The sequence below is a fragment of the Vipera berus genome (assembly GCF_964194415.1).
Source record: "Vipera berus genome assembly, chromosome: 13".
NCBI lineage: Eukaryota > Metazoa > Chordata > Lepidosauria > Squamata > Viperidae > Vipera > Vipera berus.
The window spans coordinates 18,028,535-18,049,779 of record NC_138216.1 but is presented as its reverse complement, the minus strand read 5'-3'; the positions used below and the strand labels follow the sequence as shown (position 1 = coordinate 18,049,779).

At 43.3% G+C, this 21,245-nt stretch overlaps 1 protein-coding gene across 6 annotated transcripts in view; it reads right to left on the bottom strand.

Moving 5' to 3' along the window:
* Positions 1–21,245, bottom strand: part of ARHGAP17 (Rho GTPase activating protein 17) — an 80,458-nt gene that overhangs the window by 29,316 nt on the left and 29,897 nt on the right. For all 6 annotated transcript variants that reach the window (XR_014027787.1, XM_081338210.1, XM_081338209.1 and 3 more), the window contains exons 2-7: positions 15,227–15,266; positions 4,397–4,501; positions 3,666–3,742; positions 1,457–1,568; positions 1,227–1,303; positions 108–219 (exon numbers count right to left, since the gene is read on the bottom strand). Coding sequence is in view for 5 of the 6 variants with exons in the window: in XM_081338210.1 (XP_081194336.1) it covers positions 108–219; positions 1,227–1,303; positions 1,457–1,568; positions 3,666–3,742; positions 4,397–4,501; positions 15,227–15,266 (523 nt within the window). In the remaining variant the exon portion in view is untranslated. The remainder of the gene's footprint in view (positions 1–107; positions 220–1,226; positions 1,304–1,456; positions 1,569–3,665; positions 3,743–4,396; positions 4,502–15,226; positions 15,267–21,245) is intronic.

Below are 21,245 nucleotides of genomic sequence, written 5' to 3'. Positions count from 1 at the left end.
GACTGATTGAGAATCTCCATTTTGCTAGGAAGGGAAATGTAAAACCTCTCCAGTCATTCATCAATTCTCCATCAAAGACTGAAGCAAGAATTCCCAAAAGGACACACCTTGCATTGCTCTACTTTATTTCCAGCTTCATCCATCTCCTCCTTAAGGGAATCTATCTTAGATGGGAGTCCTTGGAAGTTAGTAGCTGAGGTTTTATGGGCTTGGTTCCACCTGTATAAAAGAAAGCAAACATCCAGAAAGAATTCCGGGAGACAAAACACTTATGAACGATTAACCACGGGTGCCCCAATCCTTTTTCTTCCATAATGAATCTTTGTTTTCCATGCAGAAGCATAGTTTGCAGAACAGGATCTTCAAATGAAACTACTTATGAAAAGGCAAGCAGGAAGTGAAGAAATAGAGTTTATGAGCTGAATATATCCTTGAGACAGGACTGAAGGGGAGGATGTCTGGTCTGTAACTCCAACTAAATAAACATGGCACGCCAACGGCACGCCAAACAGATATGGGACCTAGAAAGCCACACTACCCCTGGTGTACATGGGCTCCCATTCAAAGCAGGACAACGTGACTGAAAGTAGAGGATCCATTCTATTGCCCTCTGGCACAGAGAGGGTGTGGCTGATGGGCGAGGGCTTGTGGGAACTGGGGTTCATTTGGGGGCCCGCGGGTTCTTCTCCACTTGGCTACTCGAGCAGAAAGCTGTGCCAGGTTACTACCTTATGGGAGAGCTGATGCTGACCTAGTGAACAACATTGGTTATATTTGTGTCAAATCAATCCCACTGGCATCTTTTACTCTTTGCACAAGGACGCCTACAGTACATCGCTAGCTGATAATCCCCTGGGCAGCTGAGCCGAGCGAGGGAACAAGGCAGATTCTCTCTCTCCTCCAAAGGGTGAGTGAATGGCAATGTCTGAAAGGCGGGATGTGGCCTGAAAATCAACCATGATAAAGGAGAATATTTATAGCTCAGGGCTGAAATGAGGGGTCCTTGGTGTTCTCCGAGCTTGACTGCTTTGTTGCAGATGTTTCATTACCCAAATTAGGCACCGTGATGATGTTATCTAGTTTGGGTAATGCAACGTCTGCAGAAGAACAGCCAAGCTCAGAGAGCACCAAGGACCCCTCAGATCAACTATGGAGCAGATGTGCTTGCAAGGAAGCGGGGCTGATACTTCCTGAGCATAAAAGGGAACGGGAGAGTTGTACTTTACCGAGCTCTTGCAGAATCCCAGTCTAGGACCAGCTTAGCAAGCTGCTTCCTCTGTTTCTGAATATTGGGGATTTCCATCTGCAAGCAGACACAACAGGAAACTGACATCTGACACGAACTATACAACCATTATACTTATCTAAACCCCACTGAATGTTGCTGCTTTTATTACTCCTCCTGGTAAGAGGTAAGCCTAGGTTAGGATGGATGGTGGCAGCTGGAGCAGCTTACCTCGCTGAGTTGATTCAGTGGGTCCAAAACATCCTTTTCAACCTGCATCTCGTGGTGGGAGAGTTCCATCGCAAGTTTATTCTCCGCTTCTCCACAAGTCTCCAGCATTTTCCTACAAGCAAAGAAAAACATCACCGGCGTCATCGGATTTGCTCTTAACAGCCCAAAGGAGTGGAAGGAGCCATTCCCCCAGCAAAATAAAAGCACATTAGCCTGTTACAGTTCTCCATTTCTCAACAGGCTGAGGAAAGCGTGAATGGATGGGAGAGCCTTTATCCTCCCAGGTGCCTGTGGAAAAACAAGATTGTAAGAGACGGTTGAAGGGACCGTCCAGACTGTGCTAACCAAGCTGTCTCTCTCCGGCTGGAATCGTCACATGGGAACAGCTGTAGAGGCACAAAAGATTAAGCCGTTTCTGCCCCTCTTGTGTTTCAAGTGTGCAAATATGATCTGCTGCATATACGGGTAGTCCTTGACTTACAACAGTTTAGTGACCGTTCAAAGTTACGGCACTGAAAAAAGTGACCTATGACCGTTTTTTACATTTATAACCGTTGCAGTATCTCCACGGCCACACGGTCAAAATTCGGATGTTCGGCAAACGGCTCGTATTTCTAACGACTGAGTTGTCCTAGGGCAGGGGCAGGCAACCTTGGCTCTTTTATGACTCGTGGACTCAGCAACCAGCTCTGCTGAGCTCTACTGGCTCAGGAATTCTGGGAGTTGAAGTCCACGCCGTAAAAGAGCCAAGGTTGCCTACCCCTGCCCTAGGGTCACGTGGCCCCCTTTTGTGAACTTCTGACAAGCAAACCTGGGAGCCAGATTCCCATAGCATCCGTGTTACAACCTTAACAACTGCAATGATTCACTTTAACAACGGTGGCAAGAACTCACTGAACATCTGTCTTGCTTAGAGACAGAAATCTGGGGCTCAATTGTGGGGGTAAGTCAAGGACTGCCTACGCAGGGACAAGAGGAAACGGTGCTGATGTTCAGCAAAGGAAAAGTCGAAGACCTCTTAGGCGTTCACGTTGTTCATGTATGACTGCTGAGCTGCCATTCCGGCTGGATTGAAGCTCCAAGACAGGAATCACAACTGAAAACATTAAAACAATAAATATAAAAGCAACCACCAGTAAGAGGAGGAGGAAAGCAGTGTAAATAACCAGTAAGTATAAAATCATTTCAATCTTCCCCCAAAACGTAACGTGTATAATTAACAGCGGCCCACAATCTGAGCGAATGAGCGCCGGTCCAATTTCTTGAGGAAAGCTCCACCCATAAGCCAGTCCCGGCCCCGCTTTTCATGAACAGCCTTTGCTGGAGGGGCCTCTAAAGGGCCTCAAAGGACATTTTAAAGTAAAAGGGTGATCATATGAAAGACAGCCTTGAGGCATTTCGGATACTACTTGTTTATTTAAAAGGAGAGGCACCCCGTCTTTGGGACATGCCGTGCCTTGATCCTCTAGCCCAGTGATGGCGAACCTTTTAAAAACTGAGTGCCCAAACTGCAACCCAAAAACTACTTATGTATCGTCGGGTGCCGGGTGGGCATGGCCCATTGGGTGGGTGTGGCCAATTGTGCGGGCATGGCGCATTGCGTGGGCGTGGTGGTAACGGCAGACTGGGTGGGACTAAAAAGTTCAATCAATCAATTCCAACTTTGCGAGCTCTTTTTTTTTCCTGTGAGAAGTTAAAATTTATTTATTTATTTATTATTTAAATTTATATACTGCCCTATTCCCGTAGCACTCAGGGCGGTTTACAGGGAAAATTAAAATACATAGCATACAAAATTAAAATCAGTTAAAACTATTAATTAAATTACAGTCCCTGAAGTTAAACTAAAACCCAATTAAATTAAATTAAAATAAAACCCCTCAGTCTGATTGAACCTTTTTTTTTTGCACATGGCGGAGGCCTAAAGCGAAAAGGTTTTATAAAACCCAGCTGAAGGCCTAGGACTGGGCCAACGGCGCGCGTGCCAAGAGAGGGCTCTGCGTGCCACCTGTGGCACGCGTGCCATAGGTTCGCCACCACGGCTTTAGCCATTTTGCTAAACCCCACATGGAAACAGCTTCTTTCTCTAAGAATCCAGGACTGTAAGACGGGTTCTTCAGCAATTCGAATTTTTTTAAGAAACTGCATTTAGTGAGGTGAGAGCTCACACGGCAGAGAGGCAGATCCAGAAAGGAGGTTCAGCTCTTACCCCAGTAGCGTTTCCTCGCTGAGCTGCTGGGCACCTTCCTGCATGTTCTGGGCAAAAGCCGTGAGGGGAAGCTTCTTCTGCAAAGGAAAAGAAAGGCAGTTCCTAGCAAGGTAATATTCCAAGCCTCCCAACAGCCTGGAGGAAACATGGCGCCTGCCAGCTCACGCGTACAACCATTCCGCCCCAGGGAAAAACCAGGGGACAGTCACAGGAAGGAGGGAAGCAAGCTCAGGTCTGATGGCTGGACAGAGACTTTGAAAAAGGTCCGCTCCAGAAAGAGACAGTCAACGTGGGGCACGTACAGGACACACTCGGCAGACCTCTCACGGTGAAGCCTGGGCTGCCCTGCGAATGGAAGCGGGCCTGATGGGCTCTCGAAGCTGGTCTGTGAGTCTGTCTGAAACAAGGGAGCAGAACCGCTTTCTGGCGAGGAGGAAGCAGCTCTGGGGAGGAGAGGTTGTGTTGGGTCACCTCGCATGAAGCTGGGACCTGAGCCCGTGCAAAGCCACTGGAAAATGGGGAGGCTTTCTTCGCAGCGGTTTCCTTCTCTGTTCTTTATTTCTGGCCTAGTATTTTGTGATTGCCTCTTCTTTCTCGCGTGGTAGAGCAGTACAAAGAAGTAAACAAAAAAAGCGGACCAAGGACGATCCTGCCATCTTGGGGGAAGAGAGGAAACACGGATGCCCAGCAAGGGGCTTGAGAGGGGGAAATCACAGGCAGGGGCTACTCACGTGTCTCTTTTCGGCCTCGGTCCCATACTGCCCTTGCAAACACATCACGAGCCGCTTACAGGAATTGTGGCAAACAGACCTCACGTTGTCAAGACGTCGCTCGATCTAGCCAGAGAGCAAACAGGACAGGATAAAGGCATGGCGTTAAATGAGCAATCGTTAGTCTAGGACAGGGGTGCCCAACTCGCAACGTCACGTGACGCGACGTATCGCGACTTCCCCCGCCCCACTGCCGGCAATGGGGTTTGGGCGGTTTTGGCATGACGCATCTGGCCCAGGGGGCGGCAGTTTGACACCCCTGGTCTAGGATACCTGCACACCCAAATGTAAGTGTTCTTTTACCTATCCTTTCATCCCACAGCTATGTGGCTACATAATACTCCCTCCTCAGTTCTACGTACCACGCACAGGCTGAGCTGTGTTCCATACCTGATTACCTGCTCACATTTTTACTTAGAACTTTTAAATACCATAGGATTCTTTGTGGATTTACTGGCAATTTGGTGAGAGCCATTTTGGTGCAGTGATGAAGGTGCTGGCCTGGAAACCAAGAGGAAGTGAGCTCCAGGCCTTCTTCCTTAGGCATGAAAGCCGGCTGGGTGACTTTGGGTCACTCACTGTCCCACAGAGAAAAACAGGAGCAGGAGTATTGCCACATGCGCTGAATAAAGTATATTAAAGGGGCAGGCTATAATAATATACTAAGCCAATACCGGTAGTTGTTGACGTCCGGCTACAATTGAGCCCAAAATTTCTGTTGCTAAGCAAGACAGTTATTAAATGAATTTTGCCCCATTTTTACGACCTTTCTTGCCAGAATTGTTAAGTGAATCACAGCAGTTGTTAAGTTAAGACACAGCAACGGTCATAAATATGAGTCGGTTACCAAATATCTAAATTTTAATCATGTGACCGTGGGGATGCTGCAACTGTCATAACTCACTTTTTTCAGTGTCACTGTAATTTCGAACAGTCGAATGGTTGTTGAGGACTACCTGTACACTATATTAATAATATACTACGTTGACATGTAACAACATCCTAAGTTATTGGGGAGAGCTTGATGCATACGAAGACCAACAGCAGCCGAAGTGGCAGCTGTGACTTCATTCTATTGTGAACAGATGATGATGATGATGATGATGATGATGATGATAATAATAATAATAATAATAATAATAATAATAATAGAATCTGAAGGACCGTGAAGAAGATGCAGGGAAGCTACTATGCCATGAAGGGTCACTGAGTACTGGAGAGACCAAACTGGCCTATAAGAAAGGGCAAATGGGACTTCCGGTTTTTGCATCTGCAGCGCATGGCCGTGCGAGAGCCGACCTCCGCTCCCCACGGCTGGTTTCTTCCTGCTTGGGGGGGATCCTAGATGGGTCAGAGAGATGACTGTGAAGGAGGGGCGCCCCGTCGATCACGGAGCGATGGCAATCACTTCGTTTGATCCGGGGAAAGCCCTCTGAACCTGACAGGAGAAAGGGTAGCATGAGATCAGCGTCTAGCCCACAGGTCTGCAACCTGCGGCTCCGGAGCCGCATGCGGCTCTTTTCAGCCATCTCCTGCGGCTCCCAGTCCTTTGTCATGTGCAGTCCAAAAAAAAAAAAAAAAAAAAAAAAGTGGGACTAAAAAAGTTCAACCAATCAATTCAAATATGCAGGGTAGGTGCATATCTCGCCTTGGCTCCACTCTTCAGTCAAACCCTGTTCTGCACATGCACGCATGTACGCGCATGTGCACACATTTTTTTGCGGCTCCCAGTTTTTCCTTTTGTGAGGCAACCGGTTCCGAGTGGCTCTTTCACTGTTTCAGGTTGCTGACTCCTGGTCTAGCCCAAGCTGCTTGCAGCTGAAGTCCCAGAGCACGAACTTAAACACTGGTGAACAGTGTGCTTGGAACAGGTAAGAGAACTGATCTTCTTTCTTCTATCTACTATTGAAAAGATCCCCAAAGCAAGAAAACCTCCAGAAGTGAAGGAGGAGACTATATCCCCATTCCCTTACAGATATCTGGAAGCGACGAATTAACATAAAAGGTTGAAAGAGATATACTAAAATTTGATTTAAAATATTTCAGTCTGGACAAATCTAGGAACTAAAAAACTGTCAAGATTATAACGTAAAACATTTCTGATAGAATTATAAAGGTATATAACAAAAATAACTTTTTGATGGAAAGAAAAATTGAAAAAAGAAATAACTGCTGACATCTAGTGGAGAATCAGAGAATAGAACACTCACGATAAGGACTCCGAAACTGGCAGAATGCCCAGAAACAAAGAAAAAGTTGTTCCTTTGAATTGCAAATAACCTTGAAAGACAGCTGGGAACAAAGGAAGAGCCAGCTATAAGATTAAAAAGTGTTTGAAAGAAAAAAAACAAACAAAACAAAACCACCTGGACTGTTGCTTAAATCTAAGAACTGTTTATGAGGGGAAAAAACACCTTTGGCTTTTTGGCTAATCCTTCAGAGGAGAATTTGCTAGAAGGATTTAAACTGCCTTAATACACTGAATCTGTAATTCTGACTGACTGTTAAATTGACTTTTGAATTAAAACATGGATGAAAGATTATTTGAAGGGGGGAGACAATATGGATATCACATACGTATCAAAAAATGACAGGATGCCACATTCAATATTTTCTCCTGAAGGACTTAGCCTGGAAAATCAAGGGCCTCCAGAAACAATACTTCAAGGCAAAATAAATAGTTTCCCGGAGGAAATATATGTAAACTTAGGACAAATACAAATGACAATAGATTCAAACCACGACGAAATTCGAAACAACTTTGAGGATTTAAATAAGCATATTTCCAATCTAAATCTACAATTAAAAAATACCCAGGAAATAACAACAAAGGAACAAACAAATCAGACAGCAGATTATAAACTAGAAGAGTGTGATCAAATTGATGAAATAACAGAGGAAAAGAATTACAATTTGACACAAACAGGAAAAAAACTACAAGGTTCTGATACAACAAGAAAAATGGAATTATTAGGAGAACTATTAAAGTTTGGGGGACAGAAAGAATTTATCTTACTTACTTCATCTTTTGTTCTCCCAACATTTGTAAAAATATAGAAACTGTTGGGTAAGCAGATTACATCAACTTGGGAAATTACTTGGCAAAAGAAGATGATCAGACACAGATACAAGAGATTTGACTCGCCCTACCAGATGGACTATTATGTGAATAAACATTTGTTTGAATATGGCTAAAAGAACAGAGAATTTCGAACATAAAGAGGCTTTATAACAAGAAGGATAATGAGATTTAAGTAGTATAGTATGTTTTGTAATATATTAAATGTTAAAATAGTAGGTTGATGTAACTTTTATTAATATATAAGTAAAATATAAACTGATTAAAAAGGATGCTATATCTGGATACTAGAAGACAGATTAAAAGTATACTATTTTTATAATGCATGACATAAAGTATTGGGATGATGTACCTAAATGGGAAAGTTTAGACAGTGGGATGACTAATATGAAGAAATTATGACTGATAACAATTGGATTGAATATAAAGGAACCTAAGTGAACAAAAGTTATAAAAATAGGATGTATACTGAATTAATGAGATGATGGTTATGAGAATAATATAAGCTGAAAAAAATGTTATATATATATAATTATTTGTGTAAATATAAAAAATGTCTATACCTAATCATTTATATATTGAAAATATGAAGAATTATATTTTGGCTAAGGTTGAAGAAGGAAAATACAAACGGGAGAAGGGAAGATCAAAGAAATGTATTATTAATTAATATATTCATTATGGAATTATCAAATGTAATCATTATCAACTGTTAATTAATTATTACTGTCTTTTTCCCCCCTTGTTAAAACGTAAACCAAGACAGCACGTTGCACACCAGGCACTGGAGATCGTTATAGTTAAAAACCAATAAAATATCTATAAAAAAAGAAAAGAGCAAGTGAAGAGCCGGAAAGGGGCATGGCAAGGCAAAGTGTTACATGGCCAGTGCATTAAAAAAACAGCAGGCAAAGGCAAGAAAAGGCAATGAGCAGGAAAGTTGAAGAAAGAGACAGAGAGGCTATTTCCAGTTGCACAAGGCCAAGACTGATTATGAACAAATGCATACAAAGCCAGAACTGAGATGACAGCAATAAACAGCAAATGTTGCTTCTGCAGAGAAGCTGAAGGATCGGTGGTCTACTTTGTTAGCTGCTACAAGAAGACCTCACAGACTGACTACAAACAACAGCACGGCAACGGTGACGCGTTGGAAGATCTGCAAGAAATACCAGTTGCTTGCCAGCAAGAACTAACGGGGGACAACAAATAGGCAAAGTAATAGAAAATGGAGAAACTAAAGTGCTCTGGTCTTGGGTGCAATCCCCAAACATCTGGGGAGGCCCTTGAATACCATTGGCACTGGAAAAACAAATCACCATCAGTCCATTGCAAAAGGCAGCTTATAACTTTACTAAGAACAGCTTACAGGATATCCTGTGACAATACACCATCAAACAACATCTGCCTATTCCAGGACCTTGGAAAGGACTTGATAGGTTCATAAAAATGCCAAATCCAGTCTAAACATTGGGTGACTGTGTGACAAACCATTATAATAAAATATTATATAATTATAATATAATAATACCGCAAGAATTTTAGCACAGAGGTAGCAATGGAATTTGGTTTAAGAAATGTGCTACAGTAGCTATAAATTGGATGAATGAACTGAAATGCTGAATGTCCACCAGAAGGAAGCCTCCACGTATCTGGGCATTTTATGTGGGATAACATCAAATATGGACAAGTGTAGTAAAGAATACATCTCCAAAGAGTGAGAAAAGTGCTAAAGACAAAATTGATGGTGAAAGCACCATCAAAGTTAACAATACCTGAGCCATACCTGCAATACAATACATTGCTGCAATTATTAACTGGACACAAGCTGAGCTGGACAGGTTGGGCCAAAAAGCTAGAGAATGTTGACTATGCATTACATCCCTGCAGTGATACTGATAGATGAATACCTGCCCTGCAGAAATTGAGACAGAGGTTTACTTCAAATCAAACAAACTGTCAAAGAATGAAAAGCAGGCATTGCCTGTTTATGTAAAAGAGCCAAGAACAAGCATTGATGCATGTTAAAAATTGGAATGTATTGATTGTACAGGAAACAAAACATGAACATTGAAGTAATAAAAACGTGACTGGAAAATGGAGAAGCTAAAGTGCTCTGGGTGCAATTTCAAAACATCCGGAAGAAAAACAGTACAGTCAATTTCTACCAAAGTTAGAGAGGAAAATGGACAAGAGTACTGTAAAACTTGTCAATGGCTTACATAACACACTAGATTTAAGTCTGATTGAGAAGAAGTAAGTGTGGACAATAGATGTGGCAATACTAGGGGATTGCAGAACAGAACGGAAGTGAACTGAACATCCCAAAGTATTCAAAGCTGAAAACTGTGGCACAATCCGGCCATGATGGTCCAAGTGATTGTTAGCACTCTAGGTCAGAGGCCCCCAACCTTTTGAGCACCTGGGATCGGTTCCTCCATGGAGAGAGGTTTTTCTGTGGACCGGAGGGGCCTGATTTCATGTACTGCCTGTATCCCGTGGATGGGGCTTTGCTGGTTTGCGTGGACCGGTTTCTGGCATGCTGCGGCCCGGGTTGGGGACCCCTGCTCTAGATGCCATATCTTGGACAGCACTTAAAATATCTGTGCATTGACAAAACCACAAAATCTCAATTACAAACAGTCACACTGCTTGGATCCACATAGATAATACGTTGATACGTTACCACATCCTAGGTTCTTGGAAAGAACTTGATGGCTATGAAGGCCAACAGCAGCTAAAGAACTGGCAGCTGTGACTTCACATTGTTGTGAAGACACGGTAATAACAATATTTTAAAGTCACAGATAAAAAGGAAAAATAACATGTGTGTGTGTGTGTGTGTGTGTATAATTCTACGCGGGAAAAAACCCGAATGACCAAAGATCCACATACAAACACCCGCGAAAACCTCATATGTGGGTCCCTGCGCTTTGATAACTACCAGGTGAAGGGTGAAACTATGATACATACAACTCTTAATTAAGAAACTGGATACTTCCAGATGGATGGCTCTTGGCAGCCTAGTTCTCCTTGAGGGGGTGGATGGGTGGGGTGGGAATGGAAGCTATAATAGAGGAAAGGATTCTAAATAAAAGACTGGCTGGCTTCACGTGTTGTATTAATTTAGTGAATTACTGAACTGTTTTCACGCTTCACAGTTAGCCATGGCAGGATTCCTGCAGCATGCTGCATTAAAATCAAGTCAGCCAATGATATTATGGCATACCATGATGCACGGATCTGGCCTTTATCACGGGAGTCTACCAAAAGCCAAATGAATGAGGAATCGCACAATAAAATCTTTGTGCAGAAGAACCTGTGCTGTAAAAGAGAGGTTGTTGGCAAGACACAATTGATAAGCAGCACACATTCTCTTAAAGAGCTTTTGTCCAAAGGTCTGAGAAGTTAAACAAATTCACTCAGGTCGGCTGGAAATCTCCACATATAAATTGCATTTTATTTTCCTGCTACATTTTTACGAGTGGAGAAAGTTAAATGGAAGCCTCCTGGAACATTTTCATTTGAGCAAACCTGAAAAACTGCGGTTCAGCTGCAAATATAGGAATCCCCTTAAGACTTTTAAGTTCTGTCTTTAAAAAAAAATGCCTCAGAACAGGGGTCTCCAAATCTGGCAACTTTAACGACTTGTGGACATCGTCACTCATGGCTGTTTCAGGAATTCTGGGAGCCCGCAAGCCGTAAGGTTGCTGAAGTCGCCCACCCGAGCTAAAGGACACATGTCCTTGGCGATGCTGAGATGCTGGGACCCAGCGCCGGCCATCTGCCAGCCTTTCTGAGAAGCAGAGGGCGGAGGCGGCTGGCTTGCAGGGCATCTGCACCCCCAGGGGAATCGCTGTTCTGAATCGTCTCACGACGGTCCAGCGAAGCAAAGCAGCTCAGGCGGAGGAGGAAACTTGCTGCGGGTTGTGAGGTGGAGCAGGGCCCTGCGTGGCAAGACTCCTCCCGAACTGGAGCTTTGTGTCTTCCCACCAGCAGAACCAGCTGCTGCAACTGGGAGGCAAATGGCTCACAGAAAGGTGGAGGGGAGAGCCGAAACCTCCTGCCCAGCTTCTCCAACAGCTGTCAGTTGAACACCAGGAACATCACTGGTGGAGGAACCTGGACTCAGAGTGAACACAGCTCCTTCTTCCACACAACCCCCCCCCCCCTCTTCACAGGGCACAAAAATGTTCTTCACACTGATTACCACAGATACCTAGTCGAATAATAATAATAACAATAACAATAATAGTAGTAGTAGTAGTAACAGTAGTAATAGTAATAATAATAAATTGGTGGTGGTGGTGATGCTGAACAAATGCTTTTATGTTAACCTATTTCCCTATGGTATTCCCTCCATATTATTATAAGATGGCAAGCAGCCACATGGAAGGCCGAAGTAAAGATGGCAAGACGCAATAAATGCAGACACGACAATTGCCCAGTTAGATGGGGATGCTCGTTTGATCGTGCAAGGAGGTGTCCGTCAACCCAAGTCAATAAATTCTTATTACGGTGACAGATCAGCAAATTGTCAATCCAAAAAGCGCATTCTGCACCTGCGGGAATAATGATAAGAGTTCCCTCCGTGTCATGAACCGGTAGCTGAAAGAGGCACAATTCCGTATACAAACAGTAGGTGCTGTGCAGAACAGCCAAGAAGAAGAAGAGGAGCCCAGCCAGCCTGGTGGAAGGGATCCCTTGTAGCTCCCAATGCCTCTTAGTCACAGCTGTTTGCAGAGATTATGTTTGACAGCAATAAGCCATTTAACTGTGTTTACGGAAACGTATGACACACTTCCTCCTGATGGAAAGGACTTTGGAAACGATGAACATGCTTGGGAGAATATGTCAAAGAACAGAAACATTTGGCAAAAGGCACCCAGTGCATGAAGTTGGGCCTAAGACAAAACTTGGACGCTTCTGCCCAGCAAGTGGATGAGTAAGCAATTCCGCCTGGGCGTCACGGAGCCAACAAAGCCATGCCTGCAAAAAGCACTTGCCAGCAGTCGGACAGAAGAATTCCTGGCTTCCCTCCCTCTCCACGCCTCCAAATATTTCTTAGGATTACCAAGGCAACAAAATAGGAGAATGCAGGGAAGACTTGAGAAAAAAATGCAGATATTTAAATAGGAATATGGACAAATTTGTTAACTTTTCCCTGCTCCTCTGATTTGGGTAGACCATAAACTAACTTAAATACACGAAGGAAAGCTGAAATGTAACATTATTCAAAGAAAGGAGCTTAACGCTTTCAGTTCATGCTTATAAAGTGAACATCCCAAACCCCAAATTTGTAAGGTAGAATCTAGTTAAGTTTTAAATGCACAGAATAAACAAGAGAGATTTGACAGTTGGAACTTGATGCTCATGGGGAGTCTTCAAAGAAACTTGCCTTCTCTTTCTACTGCATGGACATACTTAAGAAATATAACAAAAGTGATTAAATGCTTTAATCCCCAATTAAAATCCTACCAAATATGTGTCTCAACCCAGAGGCTGAGACACATATTTGGTACGGCTGCTGGAACGGCTTCTAGTGCTGATTTTATTCAGATAACAAGGAAAATGTAGATGCATGCTTATTCACATTTCTGGTTATGGACACCAGATCACTGAGTACTTGACAGGTTTTCCAGAAGGTGTTGCTGTCTCAATCGTCTTTTGGAAGAAAGAGTGAAAAACCTGTGTGCCAGCAAAGACAATATCCAGAATCTGCAGCAACGTCTGAAGGATGGGAGAAGATCTACGCGCAACCACAGCCGGCAGGACTGTGAAGGAAGCTCTGCCCACCAACTCTTCCTTTCCAAAGTTCAACTAGATTCAGCTGGAAGGTTCTGAGCAGAACCTTAAATGCCTCTTGGAGATTTTGGTGTGTGTGAAAGGGACCACGTGGAAATTTGGACTTGATAAAGGTTTCTGCATTTTGTGAATCTCAGCTCACATTTATATTCTGTTCCAATCTGCATGGCTGTGAGGTTAGATATGGAATAATATCTCAGACTGATGTATCTAATCATAAGGTTATGAGAGGTGATTGAAATAGGAAAGATGTAAAGATGTGCCTTTATGAGCAATATTTGAAAAGAATATTGTGGATTTTGGCTCTTGCTGAGAAAAATGTTAGTTATGTGAAAGAAAGTTTACTAGACCTTTGCTGATTCAGAGACAGCATATATGAGTGAATGTGCTTGAATTATGTAATATTTCAAACAAATATATAGTTGAAAGTCCTTTGCTGAATGGAACAAGAATGGAATGTGATGGAAAGAAAATGTGTGTGGGAATCAGCGGAATGTTTAGAAAATAGTTCAACCCTGAGCAAAGTATAAGACAAGGATCTCCGATGTTCTCTTGGTTGTTTTAATTTATGTACAGATTTATAATAAATTCTACGTAAATACATGTTTAATAAATGCTTATGGTGACACTAGAAACACACTGGTTGGGGATGCAAATATGTCTGTACTCCTGTATGCAACTGATTCCATTCTATGGTTGAGGAACTAAATGATTTGCAGGGAATGTTAGACAGAATAAGGAGTATGGATCTGAGAATTACTGTGTGCAAAACCAATACAGTTGAGATTGACAGGAAAAATGAACAATGGTAACTCATACAGTAAACTACACTAGAGCAATTAAGTGATGGTTCTGCATCTTGGCAGAAGGGTTACTATGGTGGGAAAATAAATGAAGAATTCTGAAGTTGTGCAAGTGCTGGCAGAAAGGTCGTTTGCTCTATTCTGTGAAATGAATGTTGTTAAAAGTAAACAAAAATAGCTGCCTATAAAAGTGTGTTTCTACCTGGTTACGATATGAAAGTCAGAGTTGGGCATGCCAAGGAAAATCTTCCAGTTGCATACAATGGGAATGGGACGCTTAAGACCTCTATGTGGTAGAAACGGAAGAGATAAATCATAAATGAGTGCCAAATGAGTGTGGGCTGAAAACAAAAGAAGAAAGAACCATTTGCCACCTCCTGCTGGCTTCCCCTTTGATTCTGTTGAAAGCCAGTGAAGGAGGTTGCAAGACAGCCGGATGGCAGAGAAGCTGCGGTAACTGTAAATACGAGGACTGGTTGTAAGTACCACTCATTTAGTGCTGTTGTAAGTTTAAGCAAGTAATCCTTAAACAAGGACCACCTGTAATTTCTTTGGTTCAGTATTACTTACTCACTTTCTATGTATTGCATAATACTGTTTATCCACAAAGAGGAATATTGTAATGAGCCTACAGATGTGCATATCTTAAATGCCAGTTTATTACCCTGATCCAGGTTAACAGAAGTAGTAAATGAGAGGATAAAAAGAAAGGAAGAACAATATTTATGATACAACCTCCTTCTAGGGAACACACAAGTTCATTCTTTTGGAAAACAATTGAAGAACAAAATTTCAAGTTGCTCACTGCAACATACATTTGCAAATGCATTTTTTTCCCAAATGGGTAGAGACACACCTTCATGCTCCAATAACAACATAATATTTCACTCTACAATAAGCCACTGAGATTCAGAGAGTCATTTCTCGCATTCTCACCTGCTTTAGATTAAGCTAACCTTTTCCGCTGGTCTGCAATTTGAAAAAAGCCTCTTCTGTCTTGCAATGACATACTTGCTTTCCCACTCAACATTTTGAAAAGCAGCAGTCAAAATCCCCAAAGGCAGCCTTATTGTAGGAATTTAAACACAACCATGAATCAATTACCTGCAGCAGATCATCACTGAGGACTTCTGTTTTCTCGGCTCTATAAAAGAAGAAAAAAAGTCACTGAGTGTTTTTGCACACATATTAAAGATAAGGTAAGTAGGACTGATCAAACATGAATTTTATCTAGAAATGGTAATCCCGTTGATTACAAAAGCAGCGCGCTTCTATCACAGATGATACATAAGCAACAGATACTATAAAATCTTTATCTTGTGTCACTTAATCAAGAGAGTGAGGGCAATATTTTTTTTTCCTATTAACTTTCCAGATGGCTCCAACTAAAGCTGTTTATGTACGGACTTTGCAATATCCCTGGGAACTGGCAGATTTTCACAAACGCCTCTGAACTCCACTTGTGCTTCTTGTAATTCAGCCAGAGTCCTTTCTTTTCTCTCCCACTGTCCATTACAGAAACTTAAATTTAAAAATTCAACCATATCAGTACTTTATAGAGGTTTTTCCCCCAGTATTTCTATCTTTCTGCCTTTTAAAATTGGGAACATGGTGCTTTCAGCAAAGTATTTCTGGCTCAGTGGAGTGTTTTAAAAGGTTGGCTACCGGTCCTTAAATGATATATATCAAGCACAGCAGAAGCTTTTATTTTACTTGAGTTCAGTTTCTATTAAAGAAATCAAATCACTGCAGTAGGGTACCCATAAAAGCTTCAGGTTTCCAATTGTTTTAATATCAACTCCTTCACTAAAATTCACTGCTGAACCACAACCTGGAGAAGAACCAAAGGTGGATTTCTGGTAGAAGGAACCATCGACCTAGGTTTGTGTTCAGGGGCAATGAATTCCTAAATTCTTACACACAGTAGTAAAAAGGTGATGGTGGCAGAACACTTGTGAAAAAACTCTTGCAGAAGAGTTTCATTCACGTAGCCTACAAGGTCCTGACTACAACTCCCACTTGCTTGAATGGGAGCCACCAATCCAGCAGGACCCCAAGTCATGAACCATTTTTTCCCCCTCCCCTGTCTAGAGTAACTCCAGGGAACGATGCTACCAGTTTGCCGAGATGTTTGCTGATACACAGCAGTTCCATTCTGCTTGTCTTTCCACTCAGACCCTGACAATTCGGGATTTCTACAGCAGATCCAGCTCGACCTGGACTGGCAATGCAAAGCTGGATGGCATCAGCACACTAATGATACCTCACCCCATATAAACAGCTACAGCACTTAGACTTATACACCACCCCATAGTGTTTTTCAGCATTCTCTGGATGGTTTACAGTGTGGGCATTATTTGCATATTTCCCCCCCCACACACACACAACAACCTGGTCCTCATTTTACTGATCTTGGAAAGATGGAAGGCTGAGTCAACCTTGAGCCCTGTCAGGATTGAACTCTCGGCTGCGGGCAGAGTTTGTCTGAGACACTGCATTCTAACCACTGTGCCATCAGGTTTCATGCAGATCATTAATTACCGTACATGGGGAAGTCCTATGGAACCCTTCCCGTACCCCACTGGAAAAATCAAAGATTCTAGCATATCCTTTCTGAAAAATACAGACTGAAATTGCCCGCTTCGGTAGGTTTGGAACCACCGTAACTCAGTGCTTCCAGCCGCCAGCTGTTGCAGGTGACCCAGAAGGCTGCTACAGTTGATAAGTTGTGAATATGCTCAGAACTGTAATAGGACCAGGTGTTGCACACAACTCAAAATTGACAAACTCAAAATCCTGACAATCCTGACAAAAATAACTGCTTAGAACAATCCTGCCATCTCGGTGCCCTGACCACGCCTGAGTCTGGGCTGATAGGAATGTAGCATCCTCTGTGGCCGATGCCCTGCTTGACAATCATCCATAAACAGGGAAGATTGGGAGAAAGTGGTAAAAAGTGGCCAGATCACGGGTGGGTTTCTTCAGGACAGGGCACAATAGATCTCCCTTAAGGTAGGCAACACGATACCCTCCCTCCAAAAAGTGTTAACAGCCTGGGAAGTGGGGAACTTCCAGCCCGATTTGTTCACTAACTCCATTAGCGCCTCTGATCTAACTCTCAACTCACTGCTGCATCTGATCCCGGAGGAAGCCAGAGAGGCCTCTGTCAGCCATCAGGCAGGCTAGATTTTATGACCTCCCACTAATTCCCCCCCCCCCCAAGAGTATTGGTTAGCAAATATCCTGCAAAATTAGACTATGGAAATGGTAATTCTCAAAAAGAAAGCTAGCCTCGCCAAAGATTTTTATCAAATAATACAATGCTGCCACTGAATTACTACGTTGGCTGGACTCTGATGGAACCAAATGCAGCTATTGTAACTTTTCTGGAAAGTAAGTTAGGTCTCTTCAGAGCTCAAGGCAACCCTCGGCATGGCTTTGAGGACATCCACCGTCCTCGGCTTCCCCAGCAAGATGAAGCCAGTTAGATTTCTCAGACTTCAGCACGTGAGGCCCTCGGAATGTGAGTTAGCAGAAATGATCTCTTTCAAAAATATGTAAAACCTGTTTTGGGACAAAAGTGTTTATAAGAACTGACATACAGACGTCAAATTGCTTCCATCTGTACGAAAGCGAGAGAACATCTCAATAACCTCACTGGCAGTTCATAAAAACAAGTTTTTTTCTGGCCAGGTTCTTTAGATTAATCTCACAAGGCAAGGCAGAGTTCTCTCGTGTTTTGGGAAGCACCACCGTTCTTTCAAAAAACTCTCTGCGTGATGTACGTTTAGTTAGGAGCTTCACTGAAGCCCACAAATCTAATTTTGTGTCTAGGAAGCGTACTTTGAAGTGTTATCCAAGCGTACAATCACAATCACACCGTCCTGAAAACATCCCACTGAAACCCAGGAGAAGGTATCTGAACAAAGATGTTGAGAAGCAGAGCACAGGCTAGACTGCAAGGGGAAGACAACGTATTCTCTTCCTCTAAAGAATGACTAACCAGAAAAGCACGAAACTTTCAGTCTCAAAATCATACGAGTGGTTGATTTGTATAAGCATCCGTAATATGCTGTTTTGGAAACAGACAAGATTGTCCAAACACCGAGGAAGCCCCCCACATACTTTTGTAATCACTAAGAGTACAAATAAGGCGTGCCTATTGCCAGGTCTAAAGAGAAAGAGGCGCTACCAGCACGCAGAGAATGCTTCTGTAAATACTACCAGGCTTTCCCCAGCAAATAAAGCTGATCGGCTGCTTCCATGCTTAAGAAACCACCCAGCTGCTAGGCTGGCAGAGCTCCAGAATGTCAGCAAGTATCTGGGAAAGGGAGAAAGCCACCAGGTACACGTGCCGGAACTGATCCAGGGTTAGGAGAGGAGGGTGAGAATATCAATCCACCTCACCCAGAGCCACGTATTCTGCATCTCTCCAGAATTCACTCTTGGGACCACAGATTCTTAACTGAAGAGTTTACAGAATTAACGAAAGTCTAGTTAGACTTTTACATCAGACACTGCGCTTTATATTTATATTTATATTTATATTTTATTTGATTTCTATACCGCCCTTCTCCCGAGGGACTCAGGGCAGTTCACAGGGCATATATAAATAGCAGTACAAAAATTAAAAAGAAATTAAACCAATGCCCAATTAAAATACAACAATAGAATAATAAAAAACCAATTAAAAAACCCATATTCCCCCATCAGGCCAGACCAGCTAATTCGAATAAGTGGGTCTTCAGCCCGCGGCGGAAGGATCGAAGGTCCGATGCCATCCGGAGCTCAACCGGCAGTTGGTTCCATAATGCCGGAGCACCCACAGAGAAGGCCCTCCCCCTGGGGGCCACCAGTCGACATTCCCTGACCGGAGGCACCCTGAGGAGGCCCTCTCTGTGGGCACGCACAGGGCGGAGGGGAGTTGATGCCGGCAGCTTTATCCAAATGTAGGAAATCACGTGTGGTCAATTTCTCTTACATCTCCTATTCAATGATGCTGTTGATATTGCAATTCAAGAATCACTTTTATAAAACTAATGTTGTGATTACTGATACTTAACAAAGAGTTTCTTATCAGGACTGACCTGCAATGCTAGCAATCCAATTAAATAAGCAGTCAAAAAAGTAATATTAGACCAACGATCAAGCAATAAACAAGACCCCAATCAAGGAGCAACCGACTCAGACAAACTATCAAACAGCAGCTTAAACAAGACACCACCAGGAACACTCCTACCCACACTAACAGGGCAAGTCACTTGAATATAAACGAGAGCAAACCCCACGCTCATTAGCACTGATGATGCTACCTAGTGGGGTCATGAAACATCTGCAAGAAAATAACCAAACTGGGAGAGTACCAAAGACTCAACAGTCGTCGTCGTCGTCGTCGTCCTCCTCCTCCTCCCTAGCACCGATGAAGTTACCTAGTTGGCTAGAAGGGAGGGAGGGAACAAGGGTTTTGAGGAAGACTCTGCTTGTAACCCTGTCTTCATTTCAGGACTGTATGGCTTTGGTATGGACGTGTTTGCTGTCAGCAGCTCTTGGATCTTAATAGTAGCTGCATCCTGTTCTGAGTAACACTACATTGCTCTTACTATGCCTACTGCTGTTAGTTTGTCCCTCTTTTTATATGTATAGTCAATTCAAAGCAGAGAACATACCTAATACTGCCTCCTAGCTTCCCTGCAAAAACAATTCTGTAAGGTGGGTTGGGCTGAGAGTAATTGGCCCAAAGCCACCCAACTGGCTCGCCTGCCTAAGGGACGCCTAGAATTCACCACCTCCTGGTTCCTAGGCCAGCATCTTAGCCAAACAGGCTCTCATTATTTGATTAGGGGTTCATCACAGCCAGCCAGATGTTTAGGCTGGATCGGCATTTTTATCCACTCATCGAGTCCTTCCCAGGCACCTAGGATAGGCAGATACGGTACTCTTCCCTCGTAGTGCTGGCAGGTATGTCACAGGAGGCAAGCTGTTCCAAGTAAGGCTGCCTTTTGTAACTGACCAATGGTGAATTTGTCAGTGCTGATGGTGTTCAAGTGGTGCTCCAGTTGTTCTGGACTGCACCCAAGGCACCTGTCACTATTGGGACCATCTTTGCTTTCCTTTGCTGCTACAGTCATTCTATTGGCAGGTCTTTGTATTTTGCTATTTTCTCTGATTCTTTCTCTTTTGCCAAACCCCAAACGGAAGACCTATGATCAAAAACAGCGAATGTGAAACCTAGCTTCGCACAGCCATACCCCCATTCCTCCGTGTGTGTGTGTGTGTGTGTGTGTGTGTGTGTGTGTGTGTAGAGCTACTAGATGGGAGCATTTCAGCCCAGAAAGTCGTCTTGCCTGGGGGAGGCCAGGCTTCAAGTGAGTCAGCCCTCTGAGGAGAAGGTGCCCACCCAACACCCACCCTCCTCTCCATAGCACAATGACTGGGTTTGCTGCCAGGCCAGGGAGGAGATGCAGGAAGAGACGGAAACACCTGAAGCTTTGTGCCGAAACCAAGATAAAGAGGGGTAACTGAATACAGGCTACAAAGCTACATAAATGTCAGCCAGAGAAAAAGGGGTCTCAGCCTCTTAGTCCAAACAACTAAACGTTCCCTGCACGGCTTCAGAAGTCCAGGATGCTAACTTGGGGATTTTGTCACCTCCAATGAGAGATGAATGACCGGCCCTTCTTAGTCTTTCAATTATAATTTCACCCACTGCATTTTCTGAACAACAAATTGGTGAATCTTATCTTTACACTCTGAGTAACCCAAAGGTTGGATTGTGAATTAAGAGCATCTTGAATATTAGGCATTCAAACGTCCCTTTTACTCCCTTGATTTTAAACCATTTCCCCTTCATAGAATCCGTTAAGTAACTGCAGGAAATACTGCAGCTAAGCGGAGCGTAGAAAGGTCACAGAAGCAACGACGTGGGAAAATAGGATTTTTGGCCTGACCCAGACTTTCAAAATATACTCAGAGAACTTCCAAGAGGAATTTTTTCAAGTCTAGATTGCAATGGTGATGACCTCTAGTTGGGGACTCCCCCATCCTGTGACCAACCTTCAGCTTCCATCATTGTGAAAATAGCAGAAACTGAGAAAGACCCGTGAAAAGGCTCATGTGGGGGGGG